At 48.9% G+C, this 26,125-nt stretch overlaps 1 protein-coding gene and 1 long non-coding RNA gene across 12 annotated transcripts in view; one reads left to right on the plus strand and one right to left on the minus strand.

Moving 5' to 3' along the window:
- PHACTR1 (phosphatase and actin regulator 1) overlaps nt 1-26,125 on the plus strand; it is a 558,131-nt gene that overhangs the window by 521,182 nt on the left and 10,824 nt on the right. For all 9 annotated transcript variants that reach the window (XM_025444328.3, XM_025444326.3, XM_025444327.3 and 6 more), the window contains one exon: nt 21,833-21,888. In XM_025444328.3, coding sequence (XP_025300113.1) covers nt 21,833-21,888 — 56 coding nt within the window. The remainder of the gene's footprint in view (nt 1-21,832; nt 21,889-26,125) is intronic.
- On the minus strand, nt 11,894-24,408 carry LOC112658228 (uncharacterized). 3 transcript variants are annotated; one of them, XR_003135616.3, is made up of 3 exons: nt 23,991-24,408; nt 15,929-16,325; nt 11,894-12,114 (listed from the first exon to the last, which is right to left on the minus strand). It is a non-coding gene; the product is annotated as an uncharacterized LOC112658228 (long non-coding RNA). The 3 variants fall into 3 exon arrangements; XR_007408329.1 differs by lacking the exon at nt 11,894-12,114 and adding an exon at nt 14,161-15,430; XR_004812357.2 differs by lacking the exon at nt 11,894-12,114 and adding an exon at nt 14,161-15,434.

The raw sequence follows: 26,125 nt of genomic DNA on the forward strand, positions 1-26,125 counted from the left end.
GAGCCCACGTGCGTGTGAACCTGTGTGCACATGTGTGCATGTGCATTCAGGAGAAGAGGAGTCGCAGTTTGCAGGCCTTATGCAGGATGTCAGGGGACAAAGCCACATCTTGTCAGGTGCTTCCAGTGCCCCGTGTGTGTGGCTCGCGGCTCTCCCGGCCGCCCATGTGTTCTTTGGTGATACAGTAAGTGTGGAGGACAAAAGAGCCGCTCTCTACTCAGCAAAAGCAGAATCAGTCTGGGTTTGAAACTTGCAGAGGTTTAAAAAAAGAAAAGAAAAGTGACTGTCCCTGGGGGTTAGGGAGCCTTATTTTGTTTTCTGTTCCATAGCTTTTTTGAACAGCTGCGCTTCAAAAGCTGGGGCGCTGGGGTGGGGAGGGGGCCACGGTATTGCCCCACAGACGAAGCAGAGAATGGGCCAGCCTTCCAAGCTGCTGTCCAGCTACATTTGAAGTGGTTAAAAGTCCCTCTAATTCTCCAGCAATTTTTGTCCTCATCGCTATGGGGAAGTAATCTGCAAGGATTATTCTTGTGGTTTACCTTAGCAGATGGCAGAAAGAAAGGCCCCGTTTCTTGGAATATTTGGCTAAGTAAGAGAAGAATCAGCCTGTCTACATGGAGAGGCAACCACCCAGGGTGATGGTCCCTGACATAACGTTACCTAAGACTCCAGAGGCCTCTCTGTTGATAACATGCTTTCCCGCTAGCACTCCCGCTGATAATCTTCGTCTCCACCCTGCAAGGTGGCTGCTGTTGGGATCCCTTCGTGTAGGTGAAATAACTGAGCTTTAGATAATTCTGAAGACAATAAGGAACAAAGAGAAAACACACCTTTCATATCCCAGACTTCCCTATCTGCAGCAGACATGCTGAGAAAAATGTTTAGTTTGGTTTTAGTTTATAGGTTGAACAGAATTTCCATCCCCAGGTACCTGTGGTTGGGAGGGGATTGTGTGGGATGGTGGTGGAGTTCTAGACCACAGGCTCTGTCTTGTGTGTGAACATGTCCTCAAGGAGGAGAGGTGAGCCATGAAAGGGAGAGGGGGTAGGAGATTTTCCTCCATCTCGGACTTAACTGGGCTTTTTCTTGCATTACAGTAACACTGTCCACAATAAGTAGGAAGAGCTGAAGCACTTGGCGCTAAGGTTTGGTTCTAGACACACTCCTGCCTGGTGGAATGTGTTGAGCCAAGGTCATCCAGTGCAGTGGTTCCCACAGTATGGTCCATGGGTTGGTGGCATAAGCATCACCTAAGAACTTGTTGAGATGCATATTTGCAGGCCCCACCTAGTCTCTAAATCAAAAATTCTGAGGATGGAGGCACCTGGGTGGCTCAGTGGTTGAGTGTCTGCCTTTGGCTCAGGTCATGATCCTGGGGTCCTGGGATCAAGTCCCACATTAGGCTCCCCACAGGAAGTCTGCTTCTCCCTCTGCCTATGTCTCTGCCTCTCTCTGTGTGTCTCTCATGAATAAATAAATAAAATCTAAAACAAAAAAAAAAGAAATTCTGAGAATGGGACCCCAAAATCTGCATTGTAACAAGTGTGATTCTGAGGCACACTGATGTTTGGGAAGCAGGGGTCTAGTAGACAGAGCAATGTAGCCTATTAAGCCTATGAACCTTAGGTTGAAATCTCCATCCTCCGTGTTCTGACTGGGTTCCTGTCCAGCCTCAGTTTCTACATCTGTAAAATGGACCTCCCACTCAAGGTCATCAAGAGCTCTAAATGAGTCATTCTCCCAATTGCAGTAGATAATGAACACTGGTCCCTTCCCTCTCACTGTGAATTTGAGTGTTAATATTATGCTAGACTCTTACTACTCAGAATAAGTAATGCTATCTGCCCTAACAGGTAAATCCTAAATCCCAATGGCTTAAGGCAATAAAGGTTTATTTTTCCCTAGAGTAAAGCCTAATGTAGTTCAGACAGCCTCTCTATAATAGAGCCATCACACACTTTTAGAACATGCAGCACCAGCATTTCCATAGCAAGGGAAGAGGGGATAGAGGAGATACACACATCGCTTCTGCTCACGACCCACTAACCAGACTAGGCTCCAGACCCCAATCCAGCTGCAGGAGAGTCTGGAGGAAGTAAAGATGCAGTTGGAATATTTGATGAGCACAAAGTGTCTTTTTTTTTTTCCATGCACAAAGTGTCTTAGCCACAACTTCACTGAGCCAGGTTTGTCGTACATCTTCTGTGTTTGATGATTGTTCTGGCCATGGCCCCATCATATGAAAGGGACCATCGTATCTAAAACAGCCGTGATTAAAAGACTTATTAGAAATCATGGTATATACATAGAGTGGAATGTTGCTTGACGTTTAAGAAAAAAAAAAAAAAAAGAAGGAAATCCTTCCATTCCTGACATAGGTGAACCTGGAAGATGTTATGCTAAGTGAAATAAGCCAGACATAGACAGATACTTCATGAACTCACTTGTCTGTGGAATCGAGAGAGAGAGAGAGAGAGAGCAGTGGGTGGAAGTGAGGCAGAGGGAGATGAAGAGAGAGTATCAGTCTTAAGCAGGCGCTGCGCCCAGCATGGAGCCCAATGCGGGGCTCCATCTCATGACCCTGAGATCACCTGAAATCAAGAGTAGGGTGCTCAACCAGCTCAGAGTCCCACTTATATGTAGAATCTTCAAAAACAATCACTCTGAGAGACAGAGAGGGACAGGTTGTAGAATGGTCATTACCAGAGATGGGGGAGTTGAGGGCAAAGGAGAATTATGGCTCAGAAGGCAAAAACTTTGAGTCATAAGATGAATAAGTTCTGGAGACATAATGAACAGCACGATGACTAGAGTTAATAGTAACACAACGAAAAAAAAAAATAGTAACACGACGTATACTGTAATTTCCCCTGAGGGTAGACCTCACGTGTTCTCAGCACACACTCAAAAATGGTACCTTATGATGGGAGGTGATGGATGCGTTAATTAGTTTGATTGAGCTAATCATCTCACAAGGTACGCATGTATCAAAACATCATGTTGTACATTCTGAATACATACAGTTTTCATCTGTCCAAAATAAGAAAAGCTTTTTCACTGTTGGCTGAGGGAAGAAGGCAGCCAGCTGGCCGTTGGAAGGCAGAGAGCATGGTTTCTCCGAGGGGAGCCGACCACGCGACGGTCTGAGGCTCTGTGTTGGGGCCAGCATCACTACATGCTCCTGATCTGCATCCGTGAACAGTTTAGCAAAGCAGCTCACAGACATCAAAACAATGTAATTAGAGAAAAAAAGAGACTACAACCAAACACTGTGTCCATTTAAAGGGGAAAAAAAACTGGTTTAAGTACAAATGGGAGATCTCAGAAAGGAACAGTTGGACCTTGAGCTGAAAGAGTCTGGTTTTGGTAGGTATGAGGTTAACGTTGCAGAGTCTCATGTCTCTAAAGGAGACTGTGGAACCTCAGTTTCAGCAAATTGATTCCATCATGAAGTGTTGACTGAGCGTAACTGAGGTGCATGGCACTGTACCGTGTCACTTAAAATGTAGCTGGATAATCCTTCTACAAGAATTAAGACAAGCCAGTCAAGGCATACTCATTGTTTTCAGGTAAAGAGATGCTAAGGACAAGTTCTGTGGGGAAAGGGTAGGTCCTTCTGAAATACAGTTTTTTTATTGGTATAAATCTCTGTTAGACTGTCTTCCCATTTTTTTTCCCTTAAAATATTCTCAAAAGAATAGGGGTGGACAAGGATGATATAAATATTGAATAATCCAAATGCTTGATTCAGAAACCAACACGTTAACCGGAGCAAGTTTAACTCAAGGTGTCGAGCCACTTTTCCTGCGATATATTCTTTTCTTCACCTACAATCTTTTGATCCCCTTCTAAACCAGAACAGATAAGGATGTGTCATTTCTACCACACTGTTATCCCGGAAAAGATCTCTCAGAACCATTTGTGAACTTACCAGGAGGCAATAAATAAGCGGAGTTAAGTCATCTTGAGAAGCAAAGTATCTTTCTTTCAATCTTTTGGTTCTACCTCAAAATCTGGCCTTGTGCTTCCAAATTGGCTTATTTTTTTTTTTCTTTCTCTCTGAGCTTTGTGCCTGTATCTCAAGGAGACTGAATTTCTTCCCCTGCTTGACAGTAGCATCATCTGAATCTGAAAAAGCAATAGAATTAGAGCACTTTAGAGGCCCCGTGGGCACTCCTATCACTGCCTAGAATACCTGTAATTTCATAGATAAGGGAACTGAGCTCAAAAGAAATTAAGCTGCTAAGTTCACGTCATTACTTGGCTACACTAGGATTTGAAACCACTTTCCCTGCCCCTAATCGGTGCTAAAAAATTAATACACCTGCAACTAATATCACACTGCATGTTAACTAACTGGGATTTAAATAAAAACTGTAAAAAAAATGATATCCCTCAGAAAAGGGAGAAATGTATTCACTTCTCGCTGGAAGAAACAGGCCAGTGATTTGATTCAAAGTCTGACGAGTCATACTCTTATTTTTCTCAATTCGTGTCTGAGAGAAAAGGCCTTAAAACAGAGGTTTTGAATTAAATCTTTGAGGAACATTTTCAGTCATCAGAAGGCCCATGAGAAAGGAGACCTTGTCTTCTCACATAGGTGGGTTCTTCCAGGGGCACTGTTTCCCTCCTCGATCCTGCTTAGTGAGCTAAACATTTAAATCATGCCCAAGCAAAAGCTGTTTTCGCATTTTACTAATTCATAGTTAATCTCAGCTCAGAAAGTCTCATTAATAATTTTGAAGACTTGAGCGGGTTCTTTGGAAGATTCAGTGGCTGGTGCCTTGCTTGGAGTTTGCCTATTGTGATAGTGGTCAGTCAAATGAATGAAGCTCTAATGGTTTATCCTGAAGATTTTTTTTGTTTGTTTGTTTGTTTTTTTTGTTCCTTGTTTCAATGGTGGAGTTGGCCTCTCCAGTCTCCAGAATAATTTCCTTTTTTTTTTTTAAAGATTTTATTTATGTATTCATGAGAGAGAGAGAGAGAGAGAGGCAGAGACACAGGCAGAGGGAGAAGCAGATTCCATGCAGGGAGCCCTACGTGGGACTCCATCCTGGATCTCCAGGATCACGCCCTGGGCCGAAGGCAGGCGCTTAACCCCTGAGCCACCCAGGGATCCCTCCAGAATAATTTCCATGGGATCCCATGCTTTTTCTCCCTCGCCCACCAAAACTGGCTTCAGGTTTGATTAAATGTGATTTTTCTGCAGCTTCTATAGAGAGCTGGCACTCGGCTCTGAATACTTAAATAGCAGGATTGGATTACGGTTGAGAAGTGCGTGGTGCAGTTGCTTTTCATGTGTCCCCGCACATCTTCGCTTACTGGCAAAATACCTCAGATCACATGCAAAATGCTAATAAGAGTAATTCATTTTATTTATCTTCATTATGTTCATTTCACTCTTCTTGATGACAATGCAAAGATTTTTATAACAGCCTCGAAAATTGCATATATGCTCACTAAATAGAATATAAACAGGAAAAATTATCCAAAGATACAAACCCTGGAAAATCGCTTTTCCCTCTGATTCTGAAGGCAATTCCTTTGAAATATAAGTGAATACGCTTCTATTTTAGGAAGTGTGATCATGAAAATTTTATGTTCTTGGCCCATCAAATCATTAAAACAAGAGTTCTTCAAAACGAGAAACCTTGTTAGTTCCTTTGGGGGAAAAAAAAAAGTAGGCAGACAGATAAATAGTGCGTGCTGCCCGGTAGTCAGTACGTTGCAAAGAGTTTTAGCCTCTTTTTGACTTATGATTTTCCTCATTTTGTTTATCTTCATATTGTAACTTACTAAGCTCCCTCTTAAAAGATGCTAAGATAGGGGATCCCTGGGTGGCTCAGCAGTTTAGCACCCACCTTTGGCCCAGGGTGTGATCCTGAGGTCCTGGGATCGAGTCCTGCGTCGGGGTCCCTGCATGGGGCCTGCTTCTCCCTCTGCCTGTGTCTCTGCCTCTCTCTCTCTCTCTCTCTCTGTGTCTCTCATGGATAAATAAATAAAATCTTTAAAAAAAATGCTAAGATAGGCGATGGCATCTACTGTGTGTTAATGACACAGTTAATGACACAGGAGCTGCCCCCCCTGAATTGACTGAGCCAATGAACCTGCCACCTGCATGTTGGGAAGCGTGGCCCCCATCCCACACAAGGGAAGCCCTCGGCCCACCCTCCTTCTGTGGCTTGGGGCTGCCTTCGTACTTCTGGAAGCCGAGTGGGTGGCTTCTGCTCAGAGCCTGCGGTGCCCGTCCAGCTCCGCCCTGGAGCACCTCCCCAGCTCATCCCAGCTTCTCGGCTCTCTGTCCAGTAGCCCTCTCTCTTCACGGTCCTTAATGACCAAAGTCATTTGGGACCACAGCCTGTGAAATCTGATTCTCAGTCAGCAAGCAGTGTGACCAGGATACGCTCAGGCATTTGCCACAAAGGGACTATAAATCCATATGGTTTAGTCCAGGCAAAAACAAAATAAGCCTGTTCTTTTTTTCTTTTTTTTTTTTTTTCTTTTTAAGCCTACATGTAATCTCAGATTCAACCTACTTAAGAAATTAGTGAAAAATTGTCAGAAATGTATATCATGTGTTACATGATATCTGTTTAATAATTTATTAATGATAGAAGGCTGGGGTATGTGTAAAACTGTGTGGAACATTTTCTCTTTTTTTAAGCATTATTTTTTATTTTTTGAGAGGTGGGTGATGGGGGCCGTGGCAGAGAGCATCTCAAGGAGACTCCCCACTGAGCACAGAGTCCGACGCTAGCAGACCAGGATCTCATGACCCTGAGATCATGATCTGAGCTGAAACCAAGAGTCAGACACCTAACCGACTGAGCCACCCCAGTGCTCCTATATGGAATATTTTCTTAAACATTAATCATTTCCATAAAAGTTTTCAAAAGGCCTGTTTGATAGCAAACTTGATTCGAAAGTGTATTCTGATCTCCTTTACGTACGTCACAGTTATCCTCCTGTTGAGCTGATAACAGATTCCTGAGGTCATGGACCCTGTGAGGAGGACGGAATCCTCCTGTAAGGCCCATGAATAGGTGGGGCAAAGAATCCTACTGAGGGAAGCATGCCTTTAGCTGCCACAAGTGGAAGAACTCACAGCCACGCCACCACAGCTCAGCTCCAACCGTGGAGCCACCAAGGCTAACCCCCATGTGGGCCAAAGTTTGCGAAGAGGACAGGAGTCCGGAAGCCACAGTGGTGGATGAGAGCTTAGCGTGGAGACAGTTGGCATAAAAAAATACCGTGTGGCTATCCAAGTAATGGGCCATGTAAGGAAAGGTGGCACATAGGAGATGTGACATCTTCCAGATATTTTATTTGTTTAAAGATTTATTTATTTGTTTGAGAGAGAGGGTGGAGAGAGGGGCAGAGGGAGAGAAAAAATCTCAAGCAGACTCCCCACTGAGTGCAGAACCTGACTCCGGATCCCAGGACCCTGAGATCATGACCTGAGCCAAAACCAAGAGTCAGATGCTTAACCAGCTGCACACCACCCAGGCACCCGCAGACACTGCTTTGTAGTGATTGATGGTGGTGAGGAAGACAAGAGGACTGTGCTCAGTTTCTCAGTCTGACATGTTGGGGGACCCAACATATTGCCTCTTTCTTATCAGGTCATGAGCTACACAGCACATGACTATAGAAGCCCCCCACTTCCATTTTGCATTGAGGAACCAAAATAATTCACAGTGAGTAAACTGCAGCAGGGCCTCCAGTTCTACTCCACTGGTTGATCTGCCAGGACAGAGTCCAGCTCAGGTGACACCTGTGGCAGAGGCCACAGACCACAGCCTGGGGGCCAGATCTGGCCCGTTTGTACATCCATCCAGCTTTGGTGGCGCACTGTGGCTATGCTCATGTTATGACAACAGACTAGAGGAGTAGTGACAGAGACCACACGGTCCACCAAAGTCAACGTGCTTACTATTTGGCCTTTTTCTTTGAAGAAGAAAGAGATGACACGTTTAAGGATCTAGACTGAGGACACTCAGAGAAGGTGGCCTTGCCTCTTGCAGTATTGACAGTGGATCCATTTAGGAAGTGCATACGCTTAAAATATCCCCGTCACAGGGAGAAATTTTCTCTTCACGCCAAGACGTTTTCCTCTGTGCTAATTTCTCTAATCAGAATAATTGCATTTGCTTTTACTTATGTGTCCAAATGTGAAGCACCATATTGTTTTACAAATTATACTGGGCATACAGTCGATTCTTTTAAATTCGATTTATTACCTGAGCAATTAGGAAAGCTGTTTTCAAGGACAACCAGGTACCATCAGAAGCAGCACAGCTGAGCTGCTGGCCAGCAGAAGAGGGACTGACTGTACAGGCAGATGAGAGAGGGAATACAGTTTGGTTTTTTTTTTAGAGGTTTTATTTATTTATTTGAGAGAGAGAGAGAGAGAGAATGAGCCCGGGAAGCAGCAGGCAGAGGGAGAGGGAGAAGCAGATTCTCCACTAAGCAGGGAGCCCAACATGGGGCTCGATCCCAGGACCCTGAGATCATGACCTGAACTGAAAGCAGATGCTTCACTGACTGAGCCACCCAGGCATCCCGAGAGGGAATCCATTTAGCAGAAGATGTGTGTTGTCCTCAAGAAGGAAGGCCACACGCCATGCCAGGCAGGCCCAGCTGGGAAAGGAGTATGAGGAAGAGTGATGAGCATGTTCTTGTTTTTGCTGCTGGAGCTGGATTCAGGCCCCAGGAATAGATATGAAAGTGCGAGGAAGAGGGACACAAGGAGGCAAAGTCCAGGCCTGAGCCTGAAGCTCCACACTCAGGACGCTCAGGACGGGTGATCCAGATGACACCTAACCCAAGCACCACACAGATGGGAAGAGAGGTTGTGGTGGCAGTTCCAGCAACTCACAGAACCGCAGATGTGTGGGATGTGTATAAAGTTGAGGTGACCAGAGCCTAACAGAACGTCTGTACAACACTTACTGCATGAGGAAAACGCGTGCTTTACACTCACACGTGTGCGCCCACATCAGGAGAACCCGTCTCCTGACTAGAGAAGTGAGCTGCTGAGAAGGGCCTGGAGCTTTGCTGTGGTTGGTGGTTTCCCATCCCTTTCCTGCCGTGAATGCCCAGAAGGAAGCCTTCCAGGGCTTTGAGAGGCTGAGCCTTCCTAGTGGTCGGTTGGGACTCTGCCTCCAGACAAGACCAGCCTCACAATTTCCTCTGATTAAAACATGGCGGTCATGAGGTGCCTGGGTGGCTCAGTTGCTTGAGCGTCAGACCTGAATTGGGCTCAGGTCATGGTCTCAGGGTCGTGAGATCGAGTCCTGTGTCGCCTCCACTCTGAGTGTGGAGTCTGCTTGAGATTCTGTCTCCCTCTCCCCTTGTCCCCTGTAAAGAACAAAAGACATGGTGGTCAGGATGCTCTCCCTGGGGTAGGAGACTGCTCCTGACGGAATGTTCCACAATCAGCCATTTCCCTCAGGATGAGGGTGGGTGTTTCTCTGACACCTTGGGAGCTGGTGTTGCTGGCAGTCCCATGGGGGACATTACAGTCATGGCCCAAGGGCCACTCATGGATTCCGCCCAGTTTCCCTGGGCTCCTACTGGGGCCTTGCAACCCTGAGATACTGACTGCTCATGCACTGATGCCACGGTCCCCTGTGATTTCCTCCAGCATCACACATTGAAGTGCACATGTGGGAGAGAGGGGGGCTGTGTGAGGTAGGTGCTATGTACCTCACATGACCAGATCATCAGGACATAGAGCAGAAGAGCATAAGGGAGGGAAGAGAACTTGGACCCTCATTCACCAGGCTGGGAGCTAAGAGTCTCTTAGTGGATATGTGCTATGAGTTCAGTCAGTTTGGGGGGAATATATTTAAGGGGTAAGGGAACAATCTCTTCTCCTAAGGGATTTCCCAAAGCATTGGGTAGATACGGCCAAGAAAGTCTCAAGAAATCATTTCTGTTAGTTTCCTGTATAATCAAGGCAAAATCTATTCAGAGGGTCCCTATCACTTCATTTTCCCGTGGTTATTCCTCTTTCCCTTCCCCAGATAAATAGATCCTTTCCCAGACAGATAAACACATCCCATTCACCTTTCCTGATTCTTTTCCTATTAAAAAGATTTCCAAAGAATACAAGCTTGCAAATCCAGACTACTTAGACATTCCTAAAGTCCACCATGCTGCCAGGAAGAAAAAGTATGTGTGGGGAGGGGGTTGGGTTGGGGGAGACGATCTGGCCTTTTTTGGTACATTACCTACGTGGAGAGACAGATCCTCAGGAAAGTGCTTACAGTTTAATGAGGGTAACAACATTCAGTCCCCTTCCTTTGGACTGCAGGGCTATTGGCTTTAAAATGAAGATTTACAGGGCGCCTGAGTAGCTCAGCCGGTTGGGCATCTGTCTCTTGGTTTCAGCTCAGGTCATAATCTCAGGTTCGTGGGATTGAGCCCCGTGTCGAGCTCCCTGCTCAGCATGGAGTCTGCTTGAGGTTCTGTCTCCTTCTTCCTCTGCCCCTGCCCTTGCTCATGTTCGCACACAAGTGTGAGCTCGCTTAAGGGAGAACTGTAGGAAATTTTGCAAAATAATGTAACCAAAACCCACTCTGCATGGGCATCTGAGACTCTTCGGAGGTTTTATGTGTTCATCTCCAGGTTTCTAAACAGCATGGGATCTCATTTGAACCTGAGTGTTATTGTTTCTAGAAATAGGGGCCCGTGGGAGGCAGCGGAAGGACATTGGCTGGAGCCCCACTGAGTGAAGAGGGGGAAGGAGGCTGGCGATTCCTGCCTCCTCTCCCAGCTCCTGCCTCACCTTGTACCCTCAGAACTCTCCCCAAGGAGTGCTGATGGCCCCGGGAGATTGGCCCATTGGGAGTGAATGTGGACAAAAAAGAAAAAAAAAAGAGCATGAGCTGCACCTATGCTGCTGCTCCATGTCCAACTCTTCATCCTTACATGCTTTGCTTCAGAAAGGAATGATGGGTTGTGCGTGCTGTTTGAGGCCCAGCAAAGCAGAAATATTGGGGAAATCTGTGACTGTAATATTTTTTAAATGAATGGATGAATGAGTGGGTGAACAAATTAAATGTGTACTCTTACAGCATTTTAGTGTCGTCTGGGCTGTGCTCGTCGACCTGCCCATGATACTGCCCATGATAGTCGCTCAGCAGTGACACCCAGATCTTCCTCTCTTCATTGGATTCACTCTTTGTCCTTGCCCCAGTGGTCCGTGTCCATCAAAAGCAACATTCTTTAAAGGACTAAGGACAGTAAGTACAGGGATACCTAGGGAAGGCTCAAAATAAGCCTCTCTGGATGCCCACAAATACCTGAAGTTCTTGCTTGAGCTTAAATCAAGTCTTTTGCTGAGATTCAGACAGTTGTGGGCATGTTTGGTGGACATGTCCTGACCCCACTAGAGGTCAACTTTCTGGTCTCCACTAATGGATTCTGAGCATGAGCATCCATCAGTAGTCAGGTGACCGGGTATTGTCAGGTGGGTTTTCCAGCAGTGAATGCAAGAGTCCTCAGTGAAGGGGCTAAGGCATAAAAGGAGGAGAGTGTCCAATGCCATTTGATCATGGTAATGGCAGGACACATTAAAAAACACATTAAGTGGGGACCTCCAGCAATAGTTGGGATAATTTGTAAAGATTGGAGATGATGGGTTTGTGTGACATGGGGAATATTGTGTGTAAGTCATCTGAATATTTCTCTTGGCTTATTCCTCTTAGAGGACTTAGAAGTTTGAGCTTCTACCTTTAAAGAGAAACGGCACAATACCAATCTTATCAAATGACCATTAGCTGTCACTCTCTTGATGCACCAGATTTGCTGTGTGTGACAGCCAAAGCAGCCATCTCCTTCCCCTCTGGTAGTCCTCAGTGTCTCAGACCTGAATAGCTTCATCAGAAAGGAAGATCTTCACATCCATCTTCCACCAGGAAACAGGGCTCACTAATTACGATAACTTGAGGAGGATTTATTTGCAGCATGACTCATAACAAAGATGTGGGCAGACTTCAGAATCCTTCTCAACACACAGCTCCTGGCAGCTTCTGTCAAACGGCCAGAGTTGACAAATGAGATGAATCTCTTTGGCATTGTGATTCGTGTAGATTACTGTTGCATCTTCTGTAAGAACCGAGAAAGTGATAGACTGCTTATCTGTTATGATAAATAGTTGAAGGCTTAGCCCAATGTCTGGTATGTAACGGATGGACAGACAGAAAGACTCACTCATGCATGGATGGACAGATGGAGGGACAGATGCACAGATGGATAGACAGATAAAATTAAGCTAAAGTTGACCAGGCCTCCTTAATCACTTTAATGTGGTAGATAGAACAGTGGACATTTTTAATTCCCATATTCCTTATCTTTTGACATCACATTGTTTTAGCCTTTGTACTGATTGATTCTTCAGGGAGGGATGGCCTTGTTAAAATGAGTATATTCTTCAGGTAACTTGATTAGCTATCTTAATTTCTACTGTAACAATTCAAATACTCTTTCAAAGTAAAATCTTACTGATTGCTAATACTGGATTTATGCCTAATAATGCTGGTAATACTGAAACTATTCACTATGTAGGCTCTCAGATTTTTTGTTTTTAAAGATTTTTTTTAAGTCACCTCTGCATCCAGTGTGGGGTTCAAAATTAGAGCCCTAAGGTCAGGGATCCCTGGGTGGCTCAGCAGTTTGGCACCTGACATTGGCTCAGGGCGTGATCCTGGAGTCCCAGGGTCGAGTCCCACATCAGGCTCCTTGCATGGAGCCTGCTTCTCCCTCTGCCTGTGTCTCTGCCTCTCTCTCTCTCAAATAAATAAATAAATAAATAAATAAATAAATAAATAAAGAAAGAACCCTGAGGTCAGGAGTCACACGCTCTACCAAGTGAGTCAGCCAAGGCAACTCCAGGCTCTCACTTTTCATACCGTTTTGGTTTTTATTAAATGGGCTTAACGCATAGCAAAACAGCTGGTCCCCTTGTCATTTCCATACTGATTTCAACTCCACATATTTCAGTGTTTTCTCTGGCTTTTACCTCCCAGTACCTGAGCTTGGTCATAGGGCCTCACATTGGGGCCACAGCCTCCAATGGACAAAGCCAAAAACATGTCTTTCTTAAGAGTAACCTGTTTATCTATTTGAAGTCAGAGACTTTTCTTCAAGGTACCCAAAATAAAATGTCATGCCTTCTCCTTCCTTTAAAAGGGATTTTTATCTCTCATCCCCATTCGGGCCTCTCAGCGCTCCTGGGCGGCAGGTAGGCCTAGCTAGTGGTTACAGCCACCTGCCGGACACCAGAACTGGGCACGGAGGTCCAGCAGCGTAACATGCCCAGGCGACCTCCTGGTTAACGGGGGAGGCAGGCCAGGAGTCAGGCTCTGGACCCCAACCCGTTTTCCCCTCTCTGGGCTCTTTCCCATGCTGTAAGCAAGCTATTTGGGAGGAGAATGAGGAGGAGGAAGAAAATTGAAAGCTATTGCCTGGAAAGAGGTGGGTGCATAAATCGATAATTGTAAGACTTGTTCTGCCTGGCAGGGAGGAAGGGTAGCAGGGCACAGGCCTGAGGTATAAAAGCCAAACTGCCGTTCACTCTTCCCAGAGGAACCTCTTCAGGGGCAGAGGCCAGGACTGGGTTCTGGGCTCCACTCCATGGGCTGAAGTGTTCCTTGTTAATCGAATCATCAGAGGTCTGCAGAGCCCCTCCTGGGTGCCAGGCCCCGTACTAAGTCTAGGAGCTCAGAGGTAAATAAGACATAATGTGCCTGTGGAGGATTCCCGGTCTAGTTGAGAGGATGGTCACGTCAGTGGGTAGTGCGGGTGTCGTGGGCGAGGCTGAGATCCCGATGAGGGCGCCCAGCAGGGGGAGCTACGAGCTCTGCTGATGGAATCAGAGGCGCCCCTGCCACTTCTCCAGGCCCTGGATGTGCACCCGGTTATCTCAGGATGTGCACCTCGGAACCGGGGGTGAAGGTATGGGGGCCTTCCACTCACACCACTGGACACGGGGGGAGTGAGTGTGAGCTCGGATTTCGTGCAGTGTCACCCCTCTCATCTTAGTTTTGAGATCCAGATTGAGTTCCAGGTGTCAGCAGAGTGGAACGGGCTGGCTGTGGCCTCCGTGCCCTCCCTCTGCCCCCACTCCCTCCCCCCTCTCCTTCCGTGCACCAGAGTTCTAAGCAACCCACTGCCGGCCCATGGCAACTCTCCATGCCACGGAAGGTGGGGAGGCCGAGGCTGGGGAGAAGGCCAGCTCCCCCGAGGCCCCCCGCCTGTCGGGTGGCCGACTCAGGCTGGGCATGGCACACGGGGTGCTGCTTCTGAAGCCACCCCCAGGACAGGGCACCCCTGGGGCTCTTGCTATGCATACAGCCTGCAAGCACCCCAAGCTAAGGGTGCAGAGAAGCTGGGAGAGTGCTGACTCTCGAACCAGGGGACTCGAACGAGCTTCCGGAAGTAGCCGTTCATCAGAGGTGCCACACGGTAGAGAAGGGTCAGGTACGATGAGGGCTCTGGAAAGGCCACGGATTTGGCAGTTCCGTCCTCAGTGACCTTGGCCAGAGCTGATCCCTGATGCTGGAAGAGCAAGGTTTGAGAACCGGTCATTGGCTCACGGTGGCGTGCTCCAGTTAGCAGACTGCAGAGCCCATGGTGAGCCAGTGAGGATGTTCCTCATCCAGAAAGTACTGAAAATTTCATATGTCAGCAGAGCAGGAGAGCCCGTGCAAGAGGCCCTTCCTGCGGGGCCCCTGCAGCCGCCCAGGTCTGTGGTCATGAAGCAACCCTGGTGGGGTGAGGGCGCCGGGTGGCCCCGTGTTGCAGGGCTCGAGCCCCCGGGTCCAGTGGACAAGCCAGGTGATCACAAGAAATAGGTCCAGTAGGACGAGCACCGGCGTACAGGAGACACAGGACTGTTGTCCCACACCGTGGAGGCACCGTCACCAAAAGGTTAGTGACCAGAGGAAGTGATGTTTCAGGCTGATGCTGTGAGTTTGAGGACTATTACCAGTTAGCCCAACAAAGAAGAAGAAAAAGGCATGAAAATCGAGAAGAAACCAGAAAGACACATTATGTCTAAAGGACAGAGTAGGAGTGGGGAGATTCTTGGCAAGCATCCAGATCACAAAGACTCTTATAGGACACTGGGTGTTTGAAGCCACCCCACCCCCCAAAGGTCCCGGGTGGATGTGCATAGTTTTCAAGCAGGGAGGGATGTGGTCAGGTTTCCCCTTAGAAAGGGCATTCCGTGGGGTGGAGGAGGACCCAAGAGGCATGGGCTGCAGCAGCCAGGAGAGATGCTCAGGCCTGCTTTCCTGAGGAGGCTGTGCTGGGCTGGAATGGGGGACGGTTTGGACCTGATGGTGGATTGGTTGTCGAGGGTAAAGCAGCCCAACGACGATTCCCAGTTTCCTGGGCTTGGACAGCTCAAGGGGATGCAGACCTGTCTGGGTAGAAGGGAAAGATGGATTCAATCATCGAGGACCTCCTGAGTCCGACAGCTTGTAGGAGTATATATTGGAAAAGGAATCTGCAACTCAAAACTAAGACGAGAGGTAGAGATTTTAGAGTCATCGGGATATCAGATATGAACTAAAGTTGTGACTGGGGGTTAGGATCCTCCCAGGGGCTTGTGTGGCATAAGAACTGGTAGGATCCGGGCTGAAGAATGACTAAAAGCACCTATTTTGTTCTCCGTGGTCTCCTAGGACCTGGGGATGTAGCAGTGACCAAGGCCAGACAGAAACGCCCAGCCCACACATAACCGATACATCCTCTGGAAAGATTCCCAAGGAGGGGCTGGAACTCACTGTGTCTCCCTCCCTGGCCCCACCATGCCTGTCTTCACTCATTCCATCTCCCACCCGGGGCAGCAATTGGGAAACCCGTCTCCTTCCCCCTTAGGAGAGAGGACGAGTCCTTCCCATTTTTCTCTTCCCACCTGTCTGGAAGGGCTGTTCCCTCCTCCTGGGGCCGAGATGCAGAAGAGCAAAGGTAACCCTGCTTTGCCTTTTCCTGAGATGCAGATACAGCTTCAGAGATCCAAACTTTAAAATCCGGGCGCTCAGAACAAGCAGCAGTTGCAAACGCTAATGAAATCCGTGACCTTGGCAGTTCTGACGCCAGCAGAAGGCTCATTAGCTCCTTGCGGCAGAACAAATCCTTGTCAGCATCAGGAGTCAGACCTGCAAAGGTTTTGTCACCACGTCTCTGGGGGAGAGAGCCTCCCCTGCTCTGCATATTGTTTTAAGCATCTTGCCACTACATTCTCTCTCGGTCTCCTTTTTCCAAGGCCAAAACCAAAGTGCCATTTGCTTCAGGTTTGTTTTTCATGGTCCCTGCATGAGAAAAGAAGAGCCTCGGTTTGTTTCCTTGTTTCTTGCTGTCACCAGCATAGAGTTGTTCCAACTGATACTACACAAAATCCATGTCTAACTTCTGCAAGAACCTAGACGGCTCCCAGGTGGCGATGGATGGCGCGTGGCATTTAAATAAGAACTCACTGATTTTTCACTGCCAATGCAGGTCATTTAGCAGTGGTCCATGTAAGGAAGAAATCGTTTTGGAGTGACAACAACTTTGCAGCTCAGAGATACCTTATAAACCAGGGCCACATATATAAATAGAAGCTATTTACATAGATCACTTGAGAGCACGTTAAAACTTCCACTTTCCGATCATTCATTTTATAGAAAAGTTTAACTCCCAAGAACGTTTCCCATATACATGGTCATGTCTAAATATAGAGTCGGGAACCACTTTTTAAATGTAATTGTGAGTTTAAATCCGACATAGTTACTTGAACGTACTCTCAAGGCAGGGGTAAGAGATACAATACATTCAGAAAGCACCTCTGTCTTTATTCCTGGAGTTAAGGCAGCTCCTTGGGATTATTCATAAAACTGACCACTATTCATTAATAGAGTAATTGTGCTCTGCTATCCGGCTTTCTAGTAACCAGTATTTCTGTACAAGGTAGATCTGGAAAGGAGCCCAGCAGAAGGCTGCTTTACTTGGACCATGTCAGGCTGCCCTGGGTCCTTCCCTGAAGGACCACTGGCCGCTAGAATTCTGAAGCTAGAGCTTTAGGCCTTCGGTTTATGAATTTGGCTCTGTCCAAAGACCAACCGGTCAAGGACAGGTAATATTTTAAGCTGATATAAGTCATCCTTGTAATAGACTGACTTAACTTGTGTTCTAGTAAGTGAAGGCCATCAGTTGGGAACTCTTCATTAATTCCAATACAAGCATAGACACCTACGTACAACACCTACACACAAGCCATCCTGCTTGCCCTGTCTTGGTAAAGAGCCATCCCTCCATTTGAGAAGGAAGGCCTCTGTGTCCCTGGACAACCCCACCCCCCACCCCCAACCTCCTCGGGATTCCACACCGTCAACCGAGCCTCCTCCCTCCTTACGTAGTGTCTCGACAGGACCACCTCATCTGGATTCTTTCCATTAAACACATCCAGTCTTGTCCCAGTAAAAAGTGTAAACCTCACCAGAGCCCACTTCACCTGCAACTCTCTCGTCCAGCCAGGCTTTGGGAAGAATCATCTCTCCTTGTCCATCTTCCCACCTCTGTTCTCAAGCCCCTTCATCCTGGCTTCCAGTCCCTGCACCCCCTGAAAGAACTCTAGATGAGGTTGCTAACAGCCCACCTGGTCCTGGACCCCATGGGCAGTTTGCCAGGCTCACCTGACCCCTCAGCAGCACTCGGCACCCGTTCGTTGTTGGTTGTGCCCATCTTGCCACCTCGCTTCCAGGATGTGCTATGTTTTCACCTGCCCTCACGGCCTGCCCTCCTCTAGCTCCCAGGAGGGTCATTATGCTCAGTCTGAGTGGTAAATAGTGAGCTTCTGTGAGGTTCCAGCCTCAGTCCTCTTGCCTCCTCAGGCTGTGCTCCATCATACTCCTGGCTTCAGATATTCTCCATATTGCAGACCAGCTCCAGATTTCTTTTGGTTTTATTTAAATTCAATTAATTAACATATAATGTATTATTAGTTTCAGAGGTAGAGGTCAGTGATTCATCAGTTGTATGTGTAACACCCAATGCTCATCACAGCACATGCTGTCCTTAATGCCAGTCACCCAGTTACCTCGTCTCCCCACCCACCTCCCCTCCAGCCACCCTCAGTTTGTTGCCTATGATTAAGAGACTCTTATGGTTTGTCTCCATCTCGATTTCATCTTCTTTTATTTTTCCCTCTCTTCCCCTATGATCCTTTGTTTCATTTCTTTTTTTTTTTTTTTTAAGATTTTATTTATTTATTCATGAAAGACAGAGAGAGGCAGAGACACAGGCAGAGGGAGAAGCAGGCTCCCTGCAGGGAGCCCGACGCGGGACTTGATCCCGGTCTCCAGGATCTCGCCCTGGGCTGAAGGCGGCACCAAACCTCTGAGCACCCAGGCTGCCCTGTTTTGTTCCTGATTGACTTATTTGCTTAGCATAATATTCTCTAGTTTCATCCACATCATTGCAAATGGTGACATTTCTTTTTTTTTTTTTTTTTTGATGGCTGAGTAGTAGTCCACTGTATATCTATACCACATCTTCTTTATCCTTTCATCTGCTGATGGACATCTGGACTCTTTCAATAGTTTCAGCCCCAGATTTCTCTCAATGGCCTCGACCTCTCCACTGAGGTCTCCACTGAGCCCCATGCATGCACCTGCCTACCTGACCTCTCCACTTGGATGTTACAAAAGCATTCTGACTCAACAATCCAAACTCAAACTCATGGTTCCCTTCCACCCTTACCACCCTCCAAAATACCCTGCTGCTCTTCCCTCGTTCCCATCTCAGTGAATTGTTTTACCATCCATCCAGTCGTGTAAGCCGTGAAACCTCAGACAGACAGATCTTATGTATCCCTGCTCCTCCCGCCTCTGTCCATCTACACCGCATCTCCACGGTCTGTCTGCTTGGCTTCCTAAGAACGGGCCATGTCAGCTGCCACCGCCTGGCTCAGGTGTCCCCCCTCCCTTACCAGCTGCACAGGAGCCTCCTGTGGCTTCTTCCCAAACCGTCTCTTGTCCTCTCACCGCCAATCCCTTCTCCAGACAACCACCAGGAAATCCATTGTAAATCTGAAATATTCACTCACCCTTCCCCTCTCTGATTCTAAAATATCAACTCTTTCGTTGCCAAAATCCTGAACACAGCCCCCACGGGCCACACGGCCTGGCACCTGCCTGTTCCCCACCATCCTTCCTCCCCTGGCTGTCCACCCTCCAGCAACGTGGCTCCCTCTGCCCTTCACATCGGGGCACAGTGTCACTTCTGCTGGGGACCCTCTCCTGACCCAATTGGGTCAGAATCCCCGCGCACGTGCCTCCTGTCGGAAGCCTTTTACTACAGATACGTGGCCTACTTACTTCCATGACTACCTGGTGAATGATTGCCTCCCCCGGAGGCAGGACCTTGACCTGCTTGTCCTGACCTGGTGCCCCTAACACAGAACCTGGCACAGAGCTGGCCTCTAACAAATAATTTGTGAAATGAATAAATGGGTTTATTTATTTTTATTATACATTTTCTTTTTTCTTTTTTTTCTTTCTTTCTTTCTATCCTTATTTCTATCCCTCCCTCCCCAGCTCACTTGCAGTAAAACAGTCCTCATTCAGATGTGGCTAAGTACATAGCATATGTTTCTAAAAACCATGCCTTAGGCAATTAAATTACTATTTATTATTCACAGCGGAGTCCCACACCTTGTCCACGAGAAAGCAGGTTCTGAGCAGAGCGAGAACGAGAACCCAGATCCCCTAACTCCTGAACTGTTTAGTGCTTTGTCATCACGATGCCCCAGTATCATTTCCCTACCCAGTCTCATCTTCAAAGCCAAAATGACTGATCGTCGCCCGTGTCCTTCGGGAGAGCTTTGCTGCGTTTTATAGCCGTGATCGGCCTCAATGTTCTTAGACCTTTTCAAGAGAAATGACACCTCAACAGAGGGCCTCATTTGAAAGCGTGTGTCTTTGACTCCGAGGCCTCCTAGCTAATGCAATTTGTCCTGCTTAGAGCTCAGTCACTTATTGTTTTGTCCCCTCCAAACATGACCCATAAGGAAAAGCAAAAATGAAAAAGCCAGCACAGAGCCAGGCAGTGGGTCCGGGGAGAGAATCGGTGGGGTTCTCAGCACAAGCCAGTGGGGGAACTTTCTGCAGATGCTTCTGGCCATAAGGCTTCTGGGATGCAAGCTTGCATCCGGAGCTTCAATCACTTTGAAACCTACTGACCTAAAGCCCTGGCTTCACCCAGAGCCTGGATTCCACCAAGTGGTCCCATAAAGCCACCTGCACATCCCTCCAGACAAAGCAAGCGTTCTGGGGTAAGATAAATGGAAAGGTGAGACAGGGCCTCCGAGAAGCTCAGTCTGAGTGTGGTCCTCATTCCAGACCAATGACATGGTTTCCTCCCCAGGTCCGCGAGTGCTATTTTCAGAAAGGCTTAGAGATTGTGGAATCCCAATTTAGAGCCTCCAGTATTGCAAATTTCCAAAATATACAGCTGGCCCAGATCAGTGGGAAGCAACGGTGTCTTCATGGGACATTTGGGAGGGAACGTGACTAATGAACATGAAAACGTTCTTATAAACTGAAAAACGCTTCAGATTACAATTTCTAGCCATTTCCAGGGTGCTAAGGAGTTTACAGAGCAGTATCTGACCCCAAATCCTTTCTGTAGCATCAAAGCCTGTGCCCTCCCTACTAGAGCATCTATGGTGATGACATGGGGGGTGGGGGGGTCTCACAGAGTCCAGGGCAATGAGGAGGATGACAGGTGACAAATTGCATTGAATTTAAACTGCTTGCACTTGGTAACTCCACGGACGATGTTTTCACGCCGGGTCTCTCTTGAGATTCCACGGTGTGGACGCCTTGCCAGCCGGAGACGCTGGTGGCCGATGCTGGGATTGGGGGCACAGCCTGTGCTGCCAGGAGAGCACCCACTTCCCACCCACCCCGCCGGGCTCCTTCTCATCTCACACACACCTCCTCCGGGGGGTGAAGCAGGCTGCTCAACTTTGGGGGGGTCTTGAGATAACTGCCCAGAGCTTCAAAAAATGCAGGCGTCTCCGTGAATACTGCGGTGCACGGTTTGTGTTGCTCATTCCTAGAACTTTTTGCACCACCGCGTGCCCGGCCCACCGGCCACCGACTTCTATCCGGACGCGGGGGCCGCTGCTGGCTGTCCCCGCCCGCCACTGTTGCATCCTGGCAAGTTCACGGCCCTGCTGTGATGCTGCACTCGGTAGGGCTCAGTTACGGTGCCGGTGCCGGCAGCAGGAGTGGCAACAGGAGTGTCGCTGCTGTTCCCGTCCCTTCCCTGGGATGGGCGGAGACCAGAAGAAGAGCACCTATTGTTCTTCGCAGACAAGACACACTGTCTTGCATCCCCCCGGGGCCATGACCCTCTTGGTGCTCTAACTGGCTCTGCACAAACATGGCAAGAAGCGAGCTCTAGCCTGGGGGGAGGGGGTGGAGGGAGGGCAGAGGCCACGGTCCCCGAGTTAGGAGGCCACAGGAAAGAAAGGGATCTCTGTGAAGGGGAGAGTCCCGGTGGCCCCAGGCGGTGGGGGAGCAGGGCTGCGGAGGGCGGGGGCAGGGGAAGGGGCAGGGTCAGCTCCCGGACGCGCCGCCCGGTGCCTTTCCTGGGGTTGAAATTGAGGAACTGAGCCGGTGGCGTGGTGAAGGCCCGCAGCCCGGGGCCCAGGATGGGACAGCGATTGGAGCCACTCTCCTCCCTGCCTCATGTATCTACGCGGGCCGCCGAGACTAATGACCCAGGGAGGATACGATATGGTCCAAAAACTTTTCCTGGATTTTTTCCGTAGGCGGCTGAGCCAGAGGCCGACAGCAGAGGAACTGGAGCAGAGGAACATTCTAAAACGTAAGTGACTCAGCCCCTGGCCATCGCGGACGCCGAGCGGTGGCTTCGGTTCTTGCTCGGGGTGGCGGCCGCGAGGTTGTTCCCCTGTGCCCCGGGTGGCAAGGACCGCCAGGCGCTCTGATGCTTGCTGCCCCCCCCCCCAGCCTCCTGAGTTAGGGCATCCGGGTGGCCTCCCCGGCAGAGGAGGCGGGTGCGCGTGCCCTGGCTCGTGGGACGCTCGCAGACCGCAGAACCACCTGCCCTTTCGTGGGCTGGAAAGTCGGAGAAGCTGCAACATTAGATGATTTGGAGCAGAATCAGGGGCCCCTTCAAACCAAAACTGACCTAAAAGCCACAAGTACTGTGGCTAAAATAAGGTAGACAGCCATGGGAAACTGAGGCGGCTGGCTGCTGTTGATAACCCCCCCTCCTTCCTTTGAAAATTAAATGTAAAGTCTAGGGGCGCCCGGGTGGCTCAGTCGGTTAAGCGTCTGCCTTTGGCTCAGGTCATGATCTCGGGGTCCTGGGATCAAGCCCCGTGACGGGCTCCCTGCTCAGCAGAGTCTGCTTCTCCCTCTGCCCCTGCCTCTCCTGCTGGTGCTTGCTCGCGCTTGCTCACAAATAAATAAAATCCTTTAAAATATTTTTAAAAATTAAAAAATGTGAAGTCTAGGAAAGCATTTCCAAGTGAGAATGCTTCAGGTCCACCTCTCAGGACTCGTACAACTGGCCCTTGGTAGGCCGGCCAAGTGCTCCCGCCCCAGAGAGGCTGGCCGTCGCTCTGGCTGTGGCCGCAGAACATGAACGAGCCCCTTGTTTGGCTCAGGACGCAGTCCCTGGGATGGAGAGAGGGAATCCACTGAGTGCCAACCAACAGGAAACTAAAACGTCTCAGGGACACCGGGATTCCTCCATATGGTGGGAGGTATTAATTAAAACGACAAAATCTCTCTGCCCACGTCTGCCCCCTCATTATCACTACTCTCACCAGCACTGTCCTCAAGATGCTCTCAACAAACACTATTTTTAGTTTAATTCATGACCCTTTCTCCCTACACACACGTGCACTTCTAGTTTCTTCCTAGCAAAGAGAAATACATGCTACGGAGACTTTCCTAGGAATGCCGCGCCGTGTGCACGCATGTGTGCATGCGCGCACACACACACACACACACACACACACATCCAACCACGTGAAACCTCAGTTTGAGTGGCTGGATATTTCCACTTAGACCAAACTAAAACGCTCTTGATCTTGCTTTTCTACTCCTCTCCACTGTGGTCTTGGGAGTTGGTCAGCTTTGAACGGTTTGCTGAGGGTGAGCTGTTGAATTTCACCTTGGGGAGGTTTTGGGGTGGGGGGTGGCCCTCTGTCCACCTCCTGTCCCCCTGCTCCAGGCCGGCTGCTGCCTCCCCAGCTTTCAGGACTGGCCTTCCTCAGTGTCGGCTGCACCTCACCTAATTCCCAGTTCTCTAGGAATGTGTGTATATGTATTTTTTCTAACCAAGAGGTGCCCTTAGCAGTTTCGAAGCTTAATATACAGTAAAATGAATGAGACCTTTTTTCTGATGATTTCCATGGTCAGGGAAGTGTTTGGCCTGTGTGGTGTCTCCCTTTCTGCCCCCATCTCTGCTACGTGATCCATCATAAGCTTTCCATGGTTGCAGAGGAAGAAAGACAGGTGTCTATTTATTCCTGAAGTGGGAAACCGGGTAAACATGCTTCCTTTCCCACCCACATACACCTCACCCACCTAACCCAGATCTGTTGTCTTCTGGAGGAATCTCAGTACAGTTTGCCTACCCGGCCAGGCTGTTTGGTGGCCTCCAACCTACTCCCAGACAAAGAGGCTACAATTCTCTGGGGGGACTGTTTGGATTTCAGAAAATAGTGCTTCTCTCAGCAGGGGCTCAGGTTTTAGAAAGAGGAGGTCTGAAGCCCCCAGCTCCCTGGGAGAGTACAGGGAGACCACGGGTCCCTCACGCTGGGCTTTTATCTCCAAAGATACTCAGATCTCAGAGGCGTCCAGTGAGCCCACGCGGCTTAGATTCAGGTGACCCACACAGCCGTCTAGACATCGTTCCCAGGGTCCCCTCCTGTTCTGATCCCTCTCCCTCCTTACCGTGTTGGAATAGCCAGGTTAGAGAACTGCCTGACCAACTTCAGACAGGCTGATCATATCAGTCCCAAAACTTTTCAGAAATGAACTTCTACTTCCTATTAACTCTTCACTTTTCCCCTGTGTTCTGGACCTTTGTTTTCCTAATATTTGGGTTTGTTATTGTTCTTGTTTTTGTAATCTGTTCTGATTCTTAAACAAGAAATGTTTCATGGTCTGAGAGAACACCCTCAAACCAGTTCTTCTGAATCTTATTTTCTGAGCTTGAGGTCATTTGAGGAAGCACATGTGTGAGGGGGCTGAGCCCTGGGGCCTGAGGTCTGCAGCCCACCTCAGCCCCACCCTGCCGACCCCCGGAGGGCAGCACTGGCTTTGTCCGGCAGCCAATGAGACACTGTGCACATTTGAGCACATAATGAGTGCACTCTGATGGTGGCAGCAGACAATGACATCACGGGCCTTTCCTAGCCTCTCTTCCCAGTCATCTAATGGGGTTGTCTTGGTACCCTCAGCCCAAGAATTCATGGCCCTGGGTTTGTAAATGGCTTTGAACTAAGGTATAGATTGCACAGGTGGTAGCTGGCGGCCCCGCCCCCTCCCGGGGGGACCTAAGAAACACACACACACACACACACACACACACACACACACACACACACACACAGGAGATGGCTTCATGCTCTGTGGTGGCTCTCAGGGAGGCTTGTAGGATAAGGAGGCCCCAGCCAGAGCCTGGGGCCAGGAAGCAGGAATGAAGAGGAGGGACCGGCCCCAAGCAGAAGATGACAAGGAGAAGAGGCCCCTTATTCTAGCAAGAAAAAAAGACCTGGGCTGTTTGTCTAATGAGTTAGGTAGCCGTGTAGTGTTGTCGCGTGTGACCAGCCCCTTAACTCCCCCGGGCTTTCACATCATCATTTACAAGCTACGGAGTGCTAGGCTAGGCCGTCTCTTGGTCTCTTGGGTCCTCATGGACCTACTATCCCATGAGCCTATACATTTTAACCAAGGGCCCTGGAGCCACCCCCTGGGGTCCTCACTATCCAGACTCGAAGTCTTGCATCCTTGGGCCACCTGCGAGTGCACTTGTCTGCAATCTCCCTTCTTCTTTCTGCCTCCCAATTTTATCTCTGATAGATTGATTCATACTAAGATGTCAATGGCTGACTAGTTTCATGAGTTTTTATCCAAGACAAACTTGCATTTTTAAAGGGAACTCTGGGAGGGAGATTAGATCTTTAAAGGAAGATCTTTTAGGAAGGAGCTCTCCTGGAGGTGGGGGGGGCGGGGGCAGGGGTGAGGAGGTTGGGGCCCTGTGGGGCATGTTGCAGTGGGGTCTTCTGGTCACCTTGGCCCACTGCAGGATGTGGGCATCCCTGGTGCCCCTTACAAGATCCTGAAACTGGCCCCGCACTCCAGGTACTCACAGAGGCCAAATTGTGCCCCTGGCGGTGTCGCTTAGGGCCTGAGGAAGTGGCCACCCACAGCATGAGTCGCCTCTGGTTGTGGTGGCTGCTGCCAGGGCCGGCAAGGAGAAGCTGGGTAGGACCCCACTCCTGGGCACAGCGGCTTCCCTTTTTTAGAGACCCGTTCTATCCTGAGATGACTGAATTGCAAGTGTGCGCTGATAAGAGGAGTCGAGTTATTGAAACCTAATTTAACGACAGTGATTTCCAAATGAGAGAGAACAAGTGCCAAGTGCCCGGGGTGTTCTAGATTCCGTGGGTGAGAAGCAGAGACCCTCTTTGATGTGGTCTGATGGGCAATGCCAGGCTTCTACCCATGCCTCCAACCCCAAGCCCGGGAGGAAGATCACCCGCTTTGCTCACTAGGACAAATCAGCCACATTCCCTGCCCTCCAAATCTCTGCTCCATCCCCAGACCCTCTAACCTACGGCTCTTTAAACATCTGATGAGTAAGTCAGCCCACCTATTAAGCTGGGAACGCTTAGACTCCGAAGTCCTCTCTCCTGAGACACTCCCTAAAAAGTCTAAATGCAGGCAATTGTGTCCCACACCCTGGCCTCCCACCTGTTCTGTGGACTTCTTGGAAGAGTCAAAGAATTAATGGAATCAGGGCTTACGAAAGGTGAGCGTTTTGAAGTTCCTCGTGCAGCGCACGCTGGCATTTGGCGGCAGCC

The sequence above is a fragment of the Canis lupus genome, chromosome 35 (genome assembly GCF_003254725.2).
Source record: "Canis lupus dingo isolate Sandy chromosome 35, ASM325472v2, whole genome shotgun sequence".
Taxonomy (NCBI): domain Eukaryota; kingdom Metazoa; phylum Chordata; class Mammalia; order Carnivora; family Canidae; genus Canis; species Canis lupus.